At 32.6% G+C, this 19,428-nt stretch overlaps 2 protein-coding genes across 2 annotated transcripts; one reads left to right on the top strand and one right to left on the bottom strand.

Annotated features, from left to right (window-relative positions):
* The first annotated feature begins 676 nt into the window (after positions 1–676).
* LOC105334556 (DBH-like monooxygenase protein 1) lies at positions 677–5,808 on the top strand. Its single transcript, XM_034470745.2, has 9 exons — positions 677–818; positions 957–1,146; positions 1,560–1,692; positions 1,915–2,016; positions 2,132–2,311; positions 2,567–2,724; positions 2,869–3,100; positions 4,743–4,839; positions 5,007–5,808. The coding sequence occupies exons 1-9, from the start codon at positions 808–810 to the stop codon at positions 5,602–5,604; spliced, it is 1,701 nt and encodes a 566-aa protein (XP_034326636.2). The 5' UTR covers positions 677–807; the 3' UTR covers positions 5,605–5,808.
* Positions 5,809–12,699: 6,891 nt separating this feature from the next.
* Positions 12,700–19,295, bottom strand: LOC105334587 (protein canopy homolog 2). Its single transcript, XM_011438110.4, has 6 exons — positions 19,223–19,295; positions 15,215–15,298; positions 14,754–14,869; positions 14,212–14,406; positions 13,610–13,709; positions 12,700–13,022 (listed from the first exon to the last, which is right to left on the bottom strand). Exons 2-6 carry the CDS (start codon positions 15,294–15,296, stop codon positions 12,844–12,846), a joined length of 672 nt encoding a protein of 223 aa, XP_011436412.3. The 5' UTR covers positions 15,297–15,298; positions 19,223–19,295; the 3' UTR covers positions 12,700–12,843.
* Between the last annotated feature and the right edge of the window lie 133 nt (positions 19,296–19,428).

Genomic DNA, 19,428 nt, shown 5'->3' on the forward strand with positions numbered 1-19,428 from the left:
ATTCAAAATGAAATTTCTTGAAGATTTACACATATGCCAGTATTGTAACAGTCACATCAATATATTTGATACTAGTAAAACGGTATCAAATAAAGAAAACAATGTATGTTCAATACATATCATGTCTAAAACTGAAATTAAATTGGGCCTAAATGTATGTAATTTACTTTATTTCTGTCCTTCCTTGGTACATGATTGTGCTTGGAGGCTCAACAGGATCAAGAATTTTTGTGGTATAGTGATGTAATAGAATATAAATATTGCATCCCACACCTTCCAACATTGTTCATTTTCACTTAAACGTGCCTCTAGCTCTTAGTTTCTCCTGTGTGGCTAAAATACTGCTTAATTTTTAATTTTAAAACAATCATATTTAAAAGAAATGAAAATCTAGACATTTGTTTTCGAGCAACGAGGGGGCAAACTGTTAACCTCCCCCCCCCCCCCCCCCCCCCCCACACACACACTCTGATATATATAAATAGTGTCACACCTTTTGAGGGGAGTTTTGCTATTAGATACACATAAACTTATTTTTAAATGTCACCGATGCCTTGCATCAGACGTCACGGTGTTTTGATTCACCGGATCAGTGATCAAGACCTTCAGAACTACTTCTGCTCCAATCATCTTTATTTGACAACGCATGCACCTATACACCTTATGTCAAAATCAACAGGAAAAAGAATACTACACTGTAAGAATCAAATGATATGTCGTAAGATTGCAACGTGACAAGAAATACTTAAAAAGAGGGTTTAACTGAAAATTATTAGTGTTGGATCAATATTCGAGACAATAATAGAAATGAAAACTAGGTAAGTGACATACAAATAGGTATATGGTGAATTGTTTTAATACGCAGACTGAAATAATCTTATGAAACAATTTAAAATATATTACAAATTGATCAGAGAACTAAGACCATATTCTGATAAACCTTATTATTTTTTCAGTGTAATTTGCTTTTTGGTTTTCTTGTCGACGGTAAATGGTTTCTCATTTTTCGCGGAAAAAATCCCAAATGGAGAATTTGTGCCACATCCCTGCAAACCGAACTTCTTATGGAAGGGGGTAGGACACAAGAATAAAGACGGGGGAGGGGAGAGGAATCAGTTTGGACGCGACTTTCTCAATTTTGGAAAGGTATGAAATGTTAAAACGATCACATTATAAACATTATAAAGTCCTAAATTGAAATCTTACCACATGTATATTTACCGTTCACCTATGTAGGAAGAAACGCTTTGAATTTTGGGTAGATGTACAGACTCATAATTTAATGATAGTGGGGGTAAACTAAAATGAATTTAAAAATCAATTTAAAAAACAACAAGTTTTTAACACGATCATGCAGTTGTAGAATTGTTAATCAGCGAAATAAAAAATGATTACTTATACATGTACATGTATGATACACTGAATAACTTATCCACTGGAATTTAACGTTACAACTGCGAACCTCTGTAAAAAGATATATTAACGTTGTTATCGTTTATAATAAAGACACAATTTAAATGAAATGATTTATATTTTGTTATTCCTCAACCTTTATGAAGATTTGGAGCGAGTCCCTCTGCAGAATGGACTCCGATGGGGATGGTAAATCGAATGGAGAAGAACTGGGCGATCCAAACTGTGTATGGAGAGAAGGGGACATCCCACAATTTATTACAGGAATAACCCACCCAGGTTTGTTATTTATGTCTGTGAAATAAGTATACATATATTGTACCATATATTGTATCGGTAATGCCTATTTATATGATGTAAAAATATCAATTGAAACCAAATCTAAAGATGAGGCAAATGTATTTCCTTCATGTATCTTTGAGGTGACATTTTTTTTCAAGACGAAGTAAATAAAGAGTGGTAGAGTTTTTAGCTTTAAAAAAAATTCAAATCGATTCTTAGGTGTCTGCGACCCAATGAACGCTACGATCTGCTTGGAGAAGAACACTTGGGTAGACTGTAGCTTGGAATCCTTTCAATGCCAGGCTCTTCGGGATGACCCAGGTCTGTTCTTAATACAAGTACAGAAAGAATTATTTATAACATTCATACAAATTTTCTCTCACCTTATACTTTAGATTACTTAGTATTTTAAATTAATCATGTTTCCGCATTTTAGATATAAAAAATATGACACTGACATTTCCTAAAACGCCCGTACCCGTGGAAGAGACAAACTATTATTGCATGGCTTTCGAATTTCCTCAAGATGGCGACTACCACATGATTGCTACGGAACCAATTATAGACAACATCCACGTCATGCACCACATTCTGCTTTTTGGATGCACTAAGAAACGTAAGGTGAAGTTTTGTTTTACATTTCAACATATTCCCAGGGGCAAGATATTGAATACAAAACAAAGAAGACCCACAAAACTTTTTTACCTTTTGCATTTAATCATATGAAAATATAAGACCTTCAGTTGATGAATCATTGTTAATTTCCTTTCATTATTAATATTATTCCAACGTTATTTAAAATAGAAAGACTGATTACAATGTCAACATGACTGTGTATGGTAATGCTTTTAACAATATGGTCATCTTAAAGCACCAATATCTACAACGGAGCCCCAGCATTGTGGGATGGGTCTTGGTGATTGTCTTGACGTCATCGGAGGATGGACAGTAGGGGCCACAGGCGAATGTCTACACAAAGACATAGGATTCAGACTGGGTCAGCATGGCTACAGTTACGGCATATTACAAGTATGTAATTAGACAATGCCTTATACATAAACACACCGTTAAAAAAAGGGGGCATACGTTGAAGTATGAGTTCACAATGTGTATACAGTACATATAAAAAGAAAAAACTAGATGATCTATTAAGATTATGATTCTTTTACGCAGTTTCATTGGAACAACCCCCTGAAGAGATCAGACTACGTAGACGGTTCTGGATTAATGATACATTACACTCCAAATAAACGCATTGCTGATGCAGGTGTCTTAATCATTGGACAGAACTTTTTTGAGATTCCTCCGCATCAAGAAGAAGTACACGTCACTGGGCGATGTAATAACCTTGCCTTGAATGGACCCATTAACATCACTCGGGCTATCAACCATATGCACTATTTAGGTATGTTGTTGGCTTTATCAGTTCCTTACCAAAAACCCCAGAAGGTTTCACCGCTGCCTCTCTACCAAATCATACGCATCTGTTTCATATATAGGTAACCCCCTTCTTAGTAAAAGGCAATTTGTTTTTCACATTTACAATGTTTTAGACTATTACAATAAATTACTTTTCGCACACACATTTTGATAAATGTTTCTATTGTTTTTAAATAAAAATGACATAACTTTTCATAGACTGATAATATCCAGTTTTAACCTTGTATGTTCTAAATATAGGCTCTTTATTAGACGGAGGCTGTTTAACAGCCTCCGTATATCGTGATTGTCTTGCCTGTGAAGTCAAATAATGAGGATTTCTTAAGCACCATCTAGTGGTGGACGAAATAATGAATAATTATGAGATTCGATGACTAAACTTGGTGTGCTTCTTTGTCTCTGTCGTATATCGTTCGCATATTATCAATTAATATCCCACGGGGACGTATCTCTCTTTACAGCCCCCCCCCCCCCCCGCAAGTGATTTGGGAAGTCAGTGTATTTTACAAGCTGATAAGAGTGTCGCGCGTGAAAAAAATATATAGAATTGACAAAAAAATCTTTTATATGATGCAAACAATAGCCATAATATATATCATTAAAACTGGTACCATATAACTGAACTAGACTCTGCAAATTCAAAATGAACAGCAAAATAAAGTACATGTGTTTATTGTGTCCATAGTCTTAACGAGAGAGAGAGAGAGAGAGAGAGAGAGAGAGAGAGAGAGAGAGAGAGAGAGCTCTGTTGAGAAAAAAGAAGTATACGAATTAAACTTCACAAACATAGTATATCAATCTTTAAATCAAATTTAACATCACAAACAGTGTATAATACTTCATTGTTAAGTATGCTTCCTTTTTCTTTATTTGAAATCAAACATCACAAACAGTGTAGAATACATGTACTTCATTGTTATACATACTTTTAATAATATCGACTTAAACTAAATATACGCAAGAAAAGAAATGTGTACATAAATAGTTTGCATTGTATTTTTCAAGTTCGAGTTTTATGCATTTAATAGCATGTACAGTTTCCCATGTTGTTTTGTGATGCAAAATAATTTCCTCCTTCCTTTTTTGTAAAGAATAAACACCTTTAAGTAGTAATATAACAAGCTTATAAGGTTAAATTAAGAGAACAACACTAATTAATATTATCTACCTAACTCTGATGTCAACCTGAAAAATATCCTCGCGACCTTAAATTGCCATAATACTAAACCGCTTCGCGAATATTTCAACATGATAAGCGGTATGCACGCTGTTTTTCCTTAAATAAAAAAAATCATAAAAATTTTCATCAGTTTAATTTCCTCCGAAATGATGCCTCTGTCTATCATTACTTTGATATATATGTATATTTGTATCGGTGCTACCAAATGCTGTCAAAGTTCAAAATACAATTACTGCGTTAAAGATGTACAAAAAAATGATAAAATAAAGTAAATGATAGAAATTTTCTTACTGGTTGCATGAGTTATTCATTTGCAAAGTTGTTTGGATCGTTCTAAACTCAGATGCTGATAAATTAGTAAAATGTTAATCAAACCAGAACGAATTCATATTTAATTTTATCAATGCATTGTTTATAATTACGACAGGTAGAAAGATGACGATTGAACACTTTCGTGGAGAGGATGAAACAGAATACATTACAAACGAGCACGATTACAGTTATGATTCACCAAAGTTATACAGGTAGATTCAAATACATGTGATATTTAGACTATAAAAATATGTATTTAACTTATATTGCGGGCTGTCCAATATTACATTATTTAAGTAAGAACTGCATTGTATAGAAAATCAAAAACAATGCATTCCTGCAATTTATCAACTTTAAAGTGCTCATTTTTTTATTTCAGTTTTTCAGATCCTATCGTATTCAAACCTGGCGACACCCTGAAAACCACATGTGTATTTAAGTCTACAGGAAAAAAGAAAACTGTTTTTTATGGGGATGGAACAAACGACGAGATGTGTCTTGGTTTTTTGACGTACTACCCAAAGCAAAATATCCAATCCCCTTTCTGTGTTTCATTTAAAGATATTGACCAAATGCAATTATTTACTTCAGAGGAATACAAGTCCTGTCGACACTGGGACTTTCTGTTGTCATTAACGGAAGAAATGCGACATCTGAAAAATCAGGTGATAGAAAATTGTCAGCCTCTAAGAGGATGCTTAAGTGAGTGTCAATCAATCGTGAAGTTAGTAAAGAGACACCCATGCATCACTGAGGACGTTGGAAGCTGGACTAAAAACGCTGCACTCTTCAGCCTCGATCAGAGAGTGAACAGGACGGAGATGGAGACATTTTATTTGGGATTGTCATCATGTGATGTTTGGTTTGAATCGCACAAAAACGATGACAATTCGTCGAACAATGGCTCTCAGTTGACATTATCATTATTTTTATACTTATTTCATACTATGTATTTCTTTGTAACCATTATGTTCTGATTAGAAAGAAGCGAGCACAATGAATTGACCATTATTACTAGTTCACGAATGAGTGATAATACAGATATTTTCTTTAGGTCGATGTACTAATGTAATAGTGCACATGCACCTATCAATTATAATGCAAGCTTTGTTTCTTATAAAGGCGATGTACTAAATTAAATGCATTGTCATTTCATCATTAAAGCTATATACACGCCATAATGCGTCAATTTTTGAATGACATGGAAAACGGATGTATTTGTTTACCTATAAGAGGTTTTTTTTAACCTTTGTGTTTGAAAAGCAATAATGAATTCGATCACGTAACAAAGATATTAGATTCAAACTGATGGAAAAATATTAATTTTTCTGCCAGGAATTTTGTAACGTAATGCCTTGTTTTAAATATAAATCTATCACTTGATTTCGACAGCTATAGAAAAATTGGAGGAGAGTCAACACCTTCATAATTACTACTTTGTTTAAGATCGAAAGGTAATAATTTTTTTTAGCAAAGCATACATTGGTCCTTTATACAATAAACAAGTACAAACAAAAGAGAACAAAAACACGAGCGTGTGAGCAATAAGGGATGTACCTGACTGTATACTTCCCATGTATGTGTGTTCCCCTAATGGCTATTTTTAGTTCGTGAGAGTGTTATACTACTTAAAACATGTACATGTATATAGTGTCAAAGCAGAAATATCATTAATGTTTAATAAAAATAGAAATGGTCCTAGTCCTGATCCGGGGTGGGGGTTGGCCGGGGGGGGGGGGTTGAATCGAACTAGTTGTTACTGTAGTGAAGAAGAAGAGCCATCAAGGACAACCTTTTTGCTCCACACATTTGAGATACATTTTCTGATGAAACAATATCTTTATATTTATAATTTTATACTTTAGTAGTAATAGATATTCAGTATATCCTTTATTATAACTATTTGATAATGTTTAAAGTTATATTTATTTATCTTGTTTATTATATATATATATATATATATATATATATATATATATATATATATATATATATATATATATATATATATATATATATATATACACATGTAATTAAGTAAATTTTATGTCTCTATTCAATGCCCATCGTTTTTTTTTTAATCGCGTGTGCGTAAATGTGCTTTTCTTCAATTTGTGACAAAATTTCTGATAAAGATCTATTACATCCAGTAATATGATGGATCCCAGGGTGAATATTATTGCGACTGCTCCAACGTAACCAATTTGTTGTGCTGAAGTTCTGTTGTCAACGGCGCAAGACTTCCGTCTCGTCACGGAAGACAACTGAGATAAGTTGACTTTAAGCCGCGATGTTAATTCCTCTGTTGGACTTGTTCTTGACCGGAAGGAAGCATTAAAGGTTCCATTAAATTTAGTACAGGTACAGCTGCATATGTTCAGATACGATAAAACTTGAGAAGAAGTGGTAGATTTTAGTGCGTCAAACAGGAGAGTTGTATTCAGTGCGAATGAAGACAAAGGGACTGACTTCTTTCTTATCACCGTCGTCCATTTTCTAATGCCAGTGAATAGCGATTCTAGTTTTCCCTTTACTGAAATACCATCTGTACTCTTTGTTTGAGGTAATCTTTGGATGTTGAAGTATGCTAACGTCAAAACAGGTGATGTGACATCGAATTTTGGTTGCTTCGATAATGAACTTAGCATCGTCGTTCTAACAACTTTACCCACTGGACCATTTTCGAACTGCTCTGTGAATAAAACACAAACGTCAAATTCCGCATGGACTGTTATTTTCATATCGTTCTTCAAGGAAACGGTCCAAACATCGAACATGGTGTAGTTGAATCCGTTTATAGAAATTAATTGACTTTTCATTTTCACTGTGTGGATACTTACATTACAAAGGGCACCATTAACATTCACAGTTTCACATGATATCTCGAAATATTTACCACAAAACCTCAGAGGTAGTAGCTGAAATACAGACGAGTCTCTGCAGAACACAATTAGATCGTTGTTCGAATTGATCATCATGTGATGTAATCTTGCCTCGCTTTCGATCTGAATGAATGCTTCTTTAAGCAACTTGTAGGGCGAGTTTATGCTTTGAGAACCATTTATTATTATTTTGTTTTGCAAATCACTTGGTACTACTATATCAATGTCTGCATTATTTTCCAGAATTGGCGAAATGAAACAATTGGCCTTGCTGTTTGATATCAGCATGTACTCGTTTCCTAAGTCCTCTGTGTTTTTCAGTTTTGTCTGATAAAAGTAATTCTGATCCTCTGTTTCCATGATTATGCTAGCATTCCTAGACGCTTTTATCTGAAACCGTCCTAGTAAATTTGAAAATTCGTCTGTTAGACTGATATTGAAAGCACCTTGTTTTTCTGTAGATTTGTCCCCTATGAGGATTGTTGAGATTTCAGTATCGGATGAATCTACCAGGATAGTGGTGTTTGGTTTGTGGCCGTCATATGACGGAAAGACTATGCCCGTGTATGTGTCCGACCAAGCAAATCCTGTTCAATAATCAATTTTAAAGAAACTGACAATGTTAAATCTTATTAAAAGCAAAAATAAATTAAAAGAAAAAAATTAATATAAACATTGTGTACAGTCATGTACTACATGCCATGGTACATCTGAAATGAAACATACCAGAACGGTGTCAAACAGGAATGAAAATGCGAACAAGTCGAAATTTAAAATTTTATTTCTATCAATGCATAAATTCAAAGGTAAGTCTGTGCAAAATTTGTCAAATTCAATATTTATAGATAACAAGTTTCTGGTACCATCTTGTTGGTTTCAATACATGTACACGCATATGAAGTTTTTAGTTTATATGTACTAAAAAATAAGGTCTAGGTGTAGTTATAAAGTAATGTTGCTTACCTAGCATACACGCATACAATATACATGTAGTAATTTCTCCCATGCTTGAGACTGAATACATCAAGAATACTGGTTATAAAAATGACCAGTTTAGATGAAGAAAAAAAACCTCTCATTCACTGACCGACATGAAAAAAATCGAGCAAGAAATATGCAAGCTGTTTCAGGGCTGTGGTACATGTGTCATGAGAGTAATCAGAAAGAAGAATTAGGTAAGATTTCCCTTGGATACACTATAATTAAAAGTATAATCTCATTATTTATATGAACTGCTCTTTTCAAACAGAATTCGAATATCCGCCTTAGAATCAATCAACCCTTTATTGACACTACACTAATGTTGTTCAATATTATTTTGGACAAATTTAATAGTTTAGAACTACCTGAGCCAAATCCAATTGCATTAAAACATAGGAGTTTTTCCTTAAACTTCAATATTATTAATTATGAGTAAAACTTTCTTCATTAACCTTTTTGTGTTTTAAGGAGGATAGGTGGTCAAGAAATAACTTCTCAGCTACGTGTACCTTAAAAGTTTTGTTTGGTCATAAGCAATTATTAGTGAACAAGAAATCCAAACATATCATTTTATTTCGAATTTTTTTCCTATTTCTTTATACAGTCTCTTTGTCCTATTAAAATCAATACATTTTAAAGTTGGCTACAACCATGTAGCTTTCTTATAAAAATTGATTTCGGGGTTCGTAAAATCAGCTTGTATATTGAAACCCTCAGATTGTCATGAATTTATATCTGCTTGTTCCTATTTTTTTGGCTATTACATCAAATCATATAATTTTCCATAAAAACCAATTATCTTAAAAAGTTATAGACCCCCACCCGTAAACACCAGCAGCAGAATTGGTCTCCTTTCAAAAATAGATATACCTGAGAAAGATTTCCTTTCAAGAGCATTTTGATCATTTCTCACAACCAGTGTGTGTCTGTTGAAAAAAAATGAATAATAATCGCAGCGTTTGAAACTCAAAATCTGTCTCGCATTTGCTTAGGAAATATTCATTACATATTATTCTTTTTAAAACGTGGCTAATGCGTCCTGCATCCCGAGGATACATCTTGTTTACTATGCTCTAGTTGTTGTAAGACAAAACAATGTGCGGAATATTTCATACTTGTGCTAAAAATATATTCTTCTTGATAGCCTTATTTTCCTTACATGCAATTAGTTCAAACATTGTCATTGGGTCGACTGATTTCCACTTAACTTCCAAGTAGTTTGGAACAATGTCTTAATCTTTATCCAGACCTTGACTTTTGTTTGATATCATGAACACTTCCGGTTTGGTTGTTCGGATTGTTGGCGATGATAAAGACGATACACGAATAGAAAAGAAATATTGTGTTAACCGCCTCTCCTTCGGACTGCTACATATTTAAAACAGTGGCGAAGACAAAATAAACAACAGATTTAAAGTGGGTACAACATGTCGGACAATTCAGACACCAACAATCCAACGGCTCTTTCTTTAATGATCATTTTGTCCATACTAAGAGGTTTTTCTTTTGAAACTATTACTAAAGACTAATATCAACTGCAAGAAGTTGCCAATTATATTAAGTACGGCCAGAAAAATACCACTTAATTGTTCTGACGTTTCGTGATTTTTTTTGTTTTTGTTATTTATGTCTCTGATTGTGACAAGATATTGCACAGGCTATATGTGTTTTGGGACAATCTTTTATTATCTACTTAATCTTTGTTTGACGGTCAGGGCGGGTGGACATTCAGGAGCTCTTTCATAACAACTAGTCCCCAGAATATTAAAATTGCATATAAACCCGATTATGAAATCAAATTACAGCAAAGATCATACAGGTAAGCGGTCATTTTAGCTCACCTGAGCCCGGGGTACAAATGAAGCCTAATCTCAATGTCCCCGGAAGGTCTCACCTGAGCCCGGGGTATAAATGACGCCTGATCTCAATGTCCTCGGAAGGTCTCACCTGAGCCCGGGGTACAAATGAAGCCTGATCTCAAAGTACGACGATGTATAAGTAGCATTTCAATTTTACCAAAAACAGATTAATAAAATCTTTTGTACGATTTAAAATTTTTAATTTTAATTTAATGTTTAAACGATTTTGAGAAGTTTTTGTAACGTAAACTGCGTTAGAAATCGGTTAGTCACACGTCATTGCATGGAAATTTACATGTAAAATATTCTAGACCTAGGCTGAAATGTTCCTGTAATTTATTTTTTGGTTGTAATTTTTGCAGTATGTGGTTATTGTATAAAACATAGTTATCTCTATTCAATGGTTGAAGATTGAAATACATTAACAATAGATTATTTTTCCAATTCCAGGAAATTCTTCGAAATGATGTGAAGATGATTCGAGAATCATTATGAAAACTTTTATTAATGATTTCATATATTTGATTTTTTTATATACAAAAGTAATCAATATTTCCAAAAAAAAATAAAAAATGAAATGCCATATATCTAATGATACACATGTATTCAATACACATGATTAAAGTATCAATTATGCAGAAGTTTTACATGATTCAAGAATGATGATCAAGATTCAAAAATATCTAACATAACAGTATTTCAAAATAATTTACCTATAATTTGTTTTACTATACTGCTTATAGTGTACAAAATGGTAATATTTCTTCCAAAACATATCTGTTTCTCCAAAAAAATAAAATAATAATAACAGAATATAATTTCACAAAACTAATGATCAGGAAAGATGAAATAATAACCTTCAAAAGTTTCAATTTTGAACTTCAAATTGAAAATAAGAGACCAATAATTTAAAAACTTATTTTTTAAAATATTTTTCGAGTGGGGATTTTCGTTAGAAACAACACTGAATTAATGCAAGCCTTAAAGAAAATGTAAAACTAGTACCATGTACTTTTTTACCCGGAAATGCAGAACAAATGGAAAACAATGTATGCTGAAATCATGATACTTAATAATCATAATGTTATACCTAATGTAATAAATAAAATCACTATCTTTATGTGCATGCTATTTAAAACTATATATGCAGACAGACCATTACCCACGATAAGTAAAGAACATGGATAAATAAATAAGTTGAATACCTTTCATACAAGTAATGAATATGATAAATTTATATAACTAAATCAAACACACTTTTTTTTCTATCAAAAGACAATCAAGAAACCATTTTTAAATCAATCTACTTCTATACTGATAAAAAAAATATAATATTTCTGGATCAAATGGCCTGCATACTTGTATCTGTGCTTTACATAATTTGCATACATACATTTAATCAAGTACTTCATTATAATTCATACAGTTATTGCAAAATCTCATTTCTAGAGGTCCATCAAATAAGGTACAGACAATGACCAATCAGTGGCCAATGACAGGCTTGTCAACATAAAAAAGTTATCTAAAAAATGAAGACCATATACAGGTTAATTTCTTAATCATTTCGAAGCTTATTCATCTTGAAGGTAAGGTGGAACCTGCTTAGAGCTATTATATTAATGAGGAATTCTACATATTTTTTTCTGAATAAGTACAGCCATTCCCTGCCCACAATTGTCATTTCTTCATGTACACCTTATTCATTCGTAATACATTCTAGTTAATGCCAAACGAAATCTACTATTATATACACATGCAAGTAAAAAGAAATTTTACATACCATGTAATAATCCTATTGTAATCAGTAACAAAATATATCTATTTTCAATTTTTCTTGTACATATGATTTTTTGTTTAAAATATGGGATCAAGAAATAGTTTGATGAACATGTTCATATTTAATAAACATACAAATATCTGATCCATTAATTTGATTAGAAGGAATTCTTTCAAAGGCCTGTGCCTACCAAGAACTGATTGGTCAATCAAAACAGTTTGTTAAAATATTTTTGAGTAAAAACTGCTTTTTAGATTAAAGCCTGTATGTAGTTCCAAATACTGTGGAATCATTTGAATTCAAGGTGGCACAATTTTTGTGGTATTACTGGGTAGCCCTCCTCTACAAATTAACATCGTCGATGAAAACAAATTTACAAAGAGCTGTCTTTCTAACTGAAACTGAAAACCAAAGCATCCATGAAATTACATCCCCAGGAATAAGCAAACCCCCCCCCCCCCCAATTTAAATGAATCCACAGTATGTGTATCAATGATATTTATTAGCAGGGAATGTATTTTTAACACCATGGGTGGTGTGTCAACATTGAACTATCAACAGAAAAATTATGCATATAGATATTTCTATAAACCAAAATTCATACTCTATACATAGGACAGTGTACTAATGAGGCATGAGCACAGAATCATTTCATTGAGATCAGTTTGCCAAAGAAAGACAACTCTTCCATCTGTAACCATCTATTTGCTACTGCTATCATAACTCCTCTTTGTTGTCTTTGTTTTCACTTTCCTCTTCTTCCTCTTCAATCCCTTCATCTGTCTCATCTTCTTCTTCCTCCTCCTCATCTTCCCTTTTATCTTCCACCTTTTGAGATTCCTGTATGGGGCCTGGCTCTGGCATGGGTGTGTTTAAATCTTCCTCCGAGCAGTACCCTGCATACGAGGAAAAATAATACACAATTTAGACTGAACGGTGACAACAGTTGCCCCTAAAATTAGCTATTAACGACTATATAATAAGGAGATTTAAGAACACCTTAAAGCTATACATTTAATTGCCTCTGAATTTACATGTCAGTATCAGTTGAAGGCGCTTGTGTGGATCAATTCAAGTTACATTATATGCACTGCAGATTCCTAATTAAACGCAAGGAATTAATATCCGCGTAAAATCGCAAGGAGCACCATTCGCAAATTAAAATCTTGCCATTATTCTTTGAGAGTTTGGAACTATGAGAAATCAAGATAAAAGTTCCGCTATCGCGATTTTATATTGTCGCGATTTGATACAAAACAGCAGGATTGCGGAATTAAGTACTTGCGTTATATAAGGAATTTACAGTATTGCATGGAAAAAAAGTAATCTTAAGATCCATCAACGTGTGTCGTGGTAATGGTACATACATGTATACTGGTAGTTCGCCACCACATTTTTGGAAAAATATCCAGTGGAGATTGTCCAGTTATATTTTTTCAACAGAATACTGCGATGACATCACAATGAATCTAATCAGCCATACCTGCAATGTTTCCACACACTTTCTGCTCCACAGCTGCAAGTTTTCCATCTCTGAAGGCTCGAATTATCTGATCTTCATACTCCTCTGCTATTGTTTCACACTACAAAAATTAGAGCACTATATATACCTAAATGGATGAAATCTGAATACAATATTGTCTCTGTGTTTAAATATTTACATTTTCCAGTGTCTTTGTTTGAGATAACACTACGAATTGATTTTGTAATGTCTAGTCAAATCTATTTCATCAATGAAGTTTTTAAGATTTAATCAAATAATTGCTAAAAATTATATAAATATAAGTAACATTAAGGAATCATTCTTTGAATATTATGAGGTGATTAAATATGGTCCCATGCAATCAAACCTATTGAAAGCCCTTCAAGGAATGATTCCTTATTCCTTAAATAAGTTCTCTGAATATAAACAGTAGATTTTTAATGGATAAGGGTTGATTTCATGCTGCATTAGTGATTCTATTTCCAATCATATTATCATCACATGTATTTTTTTAAATTGCATATGAATTTACTTTTTCAAATTTTTGCAATATAAACATACATTTCTTAAGACTTTAGATCGTCTTTTGAGTCAATACATACTGTGTGTGTGAGTAACTTCATGCCCTCCATTGTAATATGGATATCTTTGAGAACTAAAGGTTTGCCATCCCTAGAAACCATTCTCACAACACTTTTCTTTCCTAGTTCATTTTTGGTATTACCATACTGTCTAAATTTTTCACAGATGGTTTCAAACACTTCTGTTAAGTGAATTTCAGATCTTGCTAAGGGAACCTTAAAAACAAATAAATACCAGGTATAAACTACATTATATCTAAAATGTCAACATTTAGTCAGTTAATAGATGGGTTTTTTCATGCATCTAAACATACAGTAGTTTACATGTAGTTTTTAAACACCTGAGCCCCATGTTGAATTTTTGAGCAAATAAAATTAAAGAAAATGAACATTATTTTTTTGTGCACTAGTAATTACTGAATTACATTATTTTCTTCTTTTAAATCAACATTTATAAAATCCAAGACTTATTTATCCCGTTAAAAATATAAATACACTTGTTACAAATTCAGTCAGTTGAAGAAGTTTTATAGAGGCATCAACTAGAAATGCATTGAACAAACCTCAACTACTTTCTGGTTCCCTTTTGAATCAACTCTAAAACTTCCAACTTGAACTTTCTGCTTTGAATCAACCAAAGAAATACTGTGGTTGACTTCATCAACAAGTGCTCTGCACACTGCAAGAATAAAAAAACAAAGATTAGTGGAACATATCAAAAGTTACATTTGCTGAAAAAAATTTATACAAAAATTTACATGTATGGTCATAAAGTTTGTAGGCACTTTGTCCATAAAAAAAAAATAAATAAATCTATTGATATTTTTTACTTAATTCATTAATTCAAGGGTTCATAAAACAAATTTTTACATCTTCCTTCTCATGATTTCTTTTATGCTTTTGGTTTTTTCATTATACTATATTTCTTGCTTATTTTTAATGTCATTTACACCGATGTACAGCATAATTTATTATTTATAGATCTTTCTCTTTTTGCATAAGTTGTCCATATTTATAGTAATACCTGCACAGTAAATATCATCATCTCTCTTAGCTTCCACAGTTAAAAAGGAAAGGAGGAAAACGTATATGTAAAGTATGTCCATTTCTGAAACACAATAAACTAAATGACTGTTTGACAACTAGATGTGTATGTATTAAAGCTTATATATGAAATTATTTTAAAATAATTTTGAACATCATGCTCAATCTGCAGTTTTTGCTTCATTCAGTAAATAAAAATATGACACAAAAAAGTATCACAGGGCGAAAAACCATCTTTAAGCAAGTCCTTAAAGGTGGCTTAAAGGTGACTTAAAGGAGCTTAAAGGCTATACAACCTTTAAGCCGCCTTTAAGTCACCTTTAAGCAAGTGCGTATAGGTCCTTAATGTCCAAACTTCTTTAAGCTACCTTTAAGCCACCTTTAAGCATCTTTAAGTGGCATTTACGCTCTCTTTACACTGCCTTTACACTGTCTTTAAGTGGCCTTTAAGTCAATATTGATCAAGCTGAACAATAAAAACATATATTAAATGCAAAAGCTCTTTTATAGAGATGGGAGGGGGTCATCCGAGTGATAATATAATTTCCAAGGAAGGGGGGGGGGGTCCAGGCGGTTTTAATCGTCGCTCCATTAAACACAGATCGCTATCATCAGCACCGCTCCGATGGACACAGATTGCCGTTATAAAATTCTTTATAATTTTTTGGGGGTTTCAAAATTATTGTAGGGGTGAGCGCAGTCTCTGTATCTTAATATGTGCATAAAACTAATTAAAGTATGTTTGTTTCCTATTATAAATTAATCGGTGAAAAAACTCTCTCTCTCTCTCTCTCTCTCTCTCTCTCTCTCTCTCTCTCTCTCTCTCTCTCTCTCTCTCTCTCTCTGTTCATCTGGTTATTAAACAAAATAAAGATAATGAACCAAAAATGCATGATTTAATTTGTTAATCGGTTTAAGGTTTGTATTTTTTTTTTTTCAATTTTCATTATTTCTAACTCTAGATCTGCTAGATACATGTTAAAGATGAAAAGACTCTCAACTGCCTTTGTTATATCGGGCAGGATATTACTGCTTTGTTTGTCTAGACATAGTTTTGTTCGTTTGTGTATATTAGAGTCTATTATTTGTCCAACTTAAGAAAACCCCTGGAACTAACACAGAATATACAAGATATACACAACAGTTGTGTCGTGTGCCCAGGTGCATGTTTGTGTATATCTAATTAAAGTCTATTGTTTGTCCAACTTAAGAAAACCCCTGGAACTAACACAGAATATACAAGATATACACAACAGGTGTGTCGTGTGCCCAGGTGCACGTCAGGGTTTCTAAAGGCGTTGAATCTTAGTATGTACGAGTATACGATAAGTCTAGTGAATTAAAGTTAATTTACATTTGTAATTCATTTTCAAAGTATTATTTCCTAGCTCTGGGTTTCAAATATGTTACGTCTACAAATTAACGATACATGTATGTAAGAGTAAAATCTTGAGGCTAATTAATTAATGTACCGGTGATCATAAATAGGGGTTGATTATTTAAATATATGTATAAGGGTAAATATGTCAAATATACCCGGCCTGGCACATCATACAATTGTATGTACAAGTCATTTGCAATTGCCACATGCAGTAAATACGTCACCGGTAATTGGTAATTTTGTTTGTTATAGAATTGATAGTTTAAAAATCATGTACATACAATTACATGTAAATATTTAAACATATTAGAACGGCGCCGCGATCATGAAAACCGGGAAATTGCGGGAAATTGAACAAATACCCTAATAGTATCAATGCATTTAATAAAAGAAATGATTTCATTTTCTTTCTTACATTTTTATAGCTATAAATTAGATGAATTACGTATATCTACTCTGTTTAAAATTATTAACTAAGAAAGCCTACTATAGTGAACCTAACGGTTTCCATTTAGGTATAATATATTTTTGTTCACTGAAGACCAAGTTCCGTATTTCATTCTAAATACATGCATGCATGTAATTTATAAATTAGATATAATTGATTGTTACAAACTGAATGGTTTGTCAAAATCTTTTCAAGTAAACACATTCAATACAGTGATTCAATATCCACTGATATATAGGATATTAAAACGCTTATAAATATGTAAGTTGCCGTGGCGCAGAGGATGTGTGGTGATGCTAGTAAACTAAGGGTCCCGGGTTCAATTCTCACCGCGGCCGTTTTTTTTTTTTTGGTGTTTTTTTTTTCATTTTTCTTTCTAGAACAAAAACCGTTTTAATACCTTTTCTTTCATAAAGTGAATACATTTTGTTGGAAATTTAGCACAATATTGAATTAAATTTTTTTTAATGGCTTAAAGGTGGCTTAAAGGTAGCTTAAAGGTGGCTTAAAGGTGGCTTAAAGAAGTTTGGACATTAAGGACCTATAAGTTGTCCTTAAAGGTGGCTTAAAGGTGGCTTAAAGATAGTCTTTAAGCTGCCTTTAAGCCATCTTTACGCTTTCTTTAAGCCACCTTTAAGCAATACATATAGCTTAAAGGTAGCTTAAAGGTGGCTTAAAGATCGTCTTTAAGCTACATTTAAACACCTTTAAGCTATCTTTAAGGAGGACTTAAAGATGGTCATTCATCCTGTGTATGTACCTTTAGCTTTAACTCGGGGCATAATATCCCTTGCATGCAGGACCCATTCCCAACTGAAAATTTAATTGACTGTTTTTTCCCAAAAGTCTAATTGAAAAATTCCCAAAATAACTGTGTCTAAGTGTTATAAAAGATAGGATGCTGAATTTGTAGTATAACTCCTTATACATGTAAATCAAAATATCCGAGTGTTCTGTTGAGTGTGGTTTGTTTTGATAAAACATTAATTTAATGATAGCTGCAGGTCTGTACCTCCCGGTCTAAAAAAAATTTGGATGGACTATCTGGGAGCTACAGTGCCAACCATAAAAAAAATTGTATATTTATATTGCACACGAAAACGTGTGCTAGTTTTAAGCTGATTACTACGCAACTTCTGTGAAAACAATTGGTACCATTAAATTCTTCAGGCAATATAATGTTCACATTGTCTCTTTACTTGGCTCAGACTTTCTCCGGAGCATGCTACTGACCTTGGAAAATCAAGTAAGTTAAATTTACATTAAGATCTAGAGTCACCATTTTTACATAATGGTACTTAAACTGCACCAACTCACTTCACGAGGCTGGTGATGGTGTTTAAAAGATTATCAGAGGCAAGTAAAGATCAAGACACTCTCAGTAGTAAATTGCATGGAAAATTAAATGGTATTACCGTAATTGTTTTCACAGAATTTGCGTTAATTATAATAAGATTAATCAGTTTAAAGCTAGTGCACTTTTTTTGTGTGCAATAAATATACAATTTTCTCAATGGGTGGCACTGTAGCTCCCAGGTAATCCATCCAATTTTTTTCAGACAGGGAGCTACAGACCTGCAGTTAATTTAATGACTACACACATACATGTAATATGCTAATAAAAAAAAAGAAAACCGACATGTACCGAATTTTTGTTTTTGCATAGAGCCATTTTTCCTATAAAAAGAGGATCTAAAGAGCAACTAAAATATCCCAATTGAAATGGTACAGGGTCCTGTACCAAAAAGGATCAATTTAGCCCTTTAAAAACTTTTTGTTCCTTTAAATGTAACGTGTGTTATTTGTATCTATAAAATCTACAAAAAGTTTTTAGCAGTTTAAAAATTCCTGTAATCTTGTATGAATAATGTAATATAACTTTAATTAGTAGGTCCGCAAAAAGTATTCTATAAATTCTACATAATGATATTTGTATTCAACAACATAATCCTCTATTTCTAATTGTTACACATTAGACTAACTGATAGGTATGATGTGGTCGTTTTTGATTGGTGAATTCAGGTACGAGACTTTCACCGATTCATGCTTTTTTAAAGGGTTATTTCAATAAAATTACATAAATCCAACAGCAAAAATTGCGTACTTTTTCTGATTTCGTAACGATCAAATTTTTTTAAAACAGGCGATAACGGCATTACCTTCACTATTTTGTAGTTTGTAGTTTTCTCAGGTTTGTGTCGGCAGGTGCCTTACTTGCACTTTCAATTTTACATGTATCTACCGCTTATAGCATAAAATATTGATATTTTTTTGCTTTTATATTACACTTAAAAAACAAACAGTATTAATTATTCATTTTTCTTATAAATTGAAACTAAATTTTATTTTTGTATAGCTAATTACA

Source organism: Magallana gigas, chromosome 6, assembly GCF_963853765.1.
Source record: "Magallana gigas chromosome 6, xbMagGiga1.1, whole genome shotgun sequence".
Taxonomy (NCBI): Eukaryota; Metazoa; Mollusca; class Bivalvia; order Ostreida; family Ostreidae; genus Magallana; species Magallana gigas.

What these genes read in the sequence shown, in the direction of transcription:
- LOC105334556 (XM_034470745.2), top strand. An exon ending in GGCTCTTCGGGATGACCCAG is followed by an intron (nt 2,017 to 2,131) that starts GTCTGTTCTTAA and finishes TCCGCATTTTAG; the next exon opens with ATATAAAAAATATGACACTG. An exon ending in CAACCATATGCACTATTTAG is followed by an intron (nt 3,101 to 4,742) that starts GTATGTTGTTGG and finishes TAATTACGACAG; the next exon opens with GTAGAAAGATGACGATTGAA.
- LOC105334587 (XM_011438110.4), bottom strand. Translation starts at nt 15,296, where the DNA reads ATGGACATACTTTACATATACGTTTTCCTCCTTTCCTTTTTAACTGTG. An exon ending in TGAAGTTACTCACACACACA is followed by an intron (nt 13,710 to 14,211) that starts GTATGTATTGAC and finishes TAATTTTTGTAG; the next exon opens with TGTGAAACAATAGCAGAGGA. An exon ending in AGTGTGTGGAAACATTGCAG is followed by an intron (nt 13,023 to 13,609) that starts GTATGGCTGATT and finishes CCTCGTATGCAG; the next exon opens with GGTACTGCTCGGAGGAAGAT.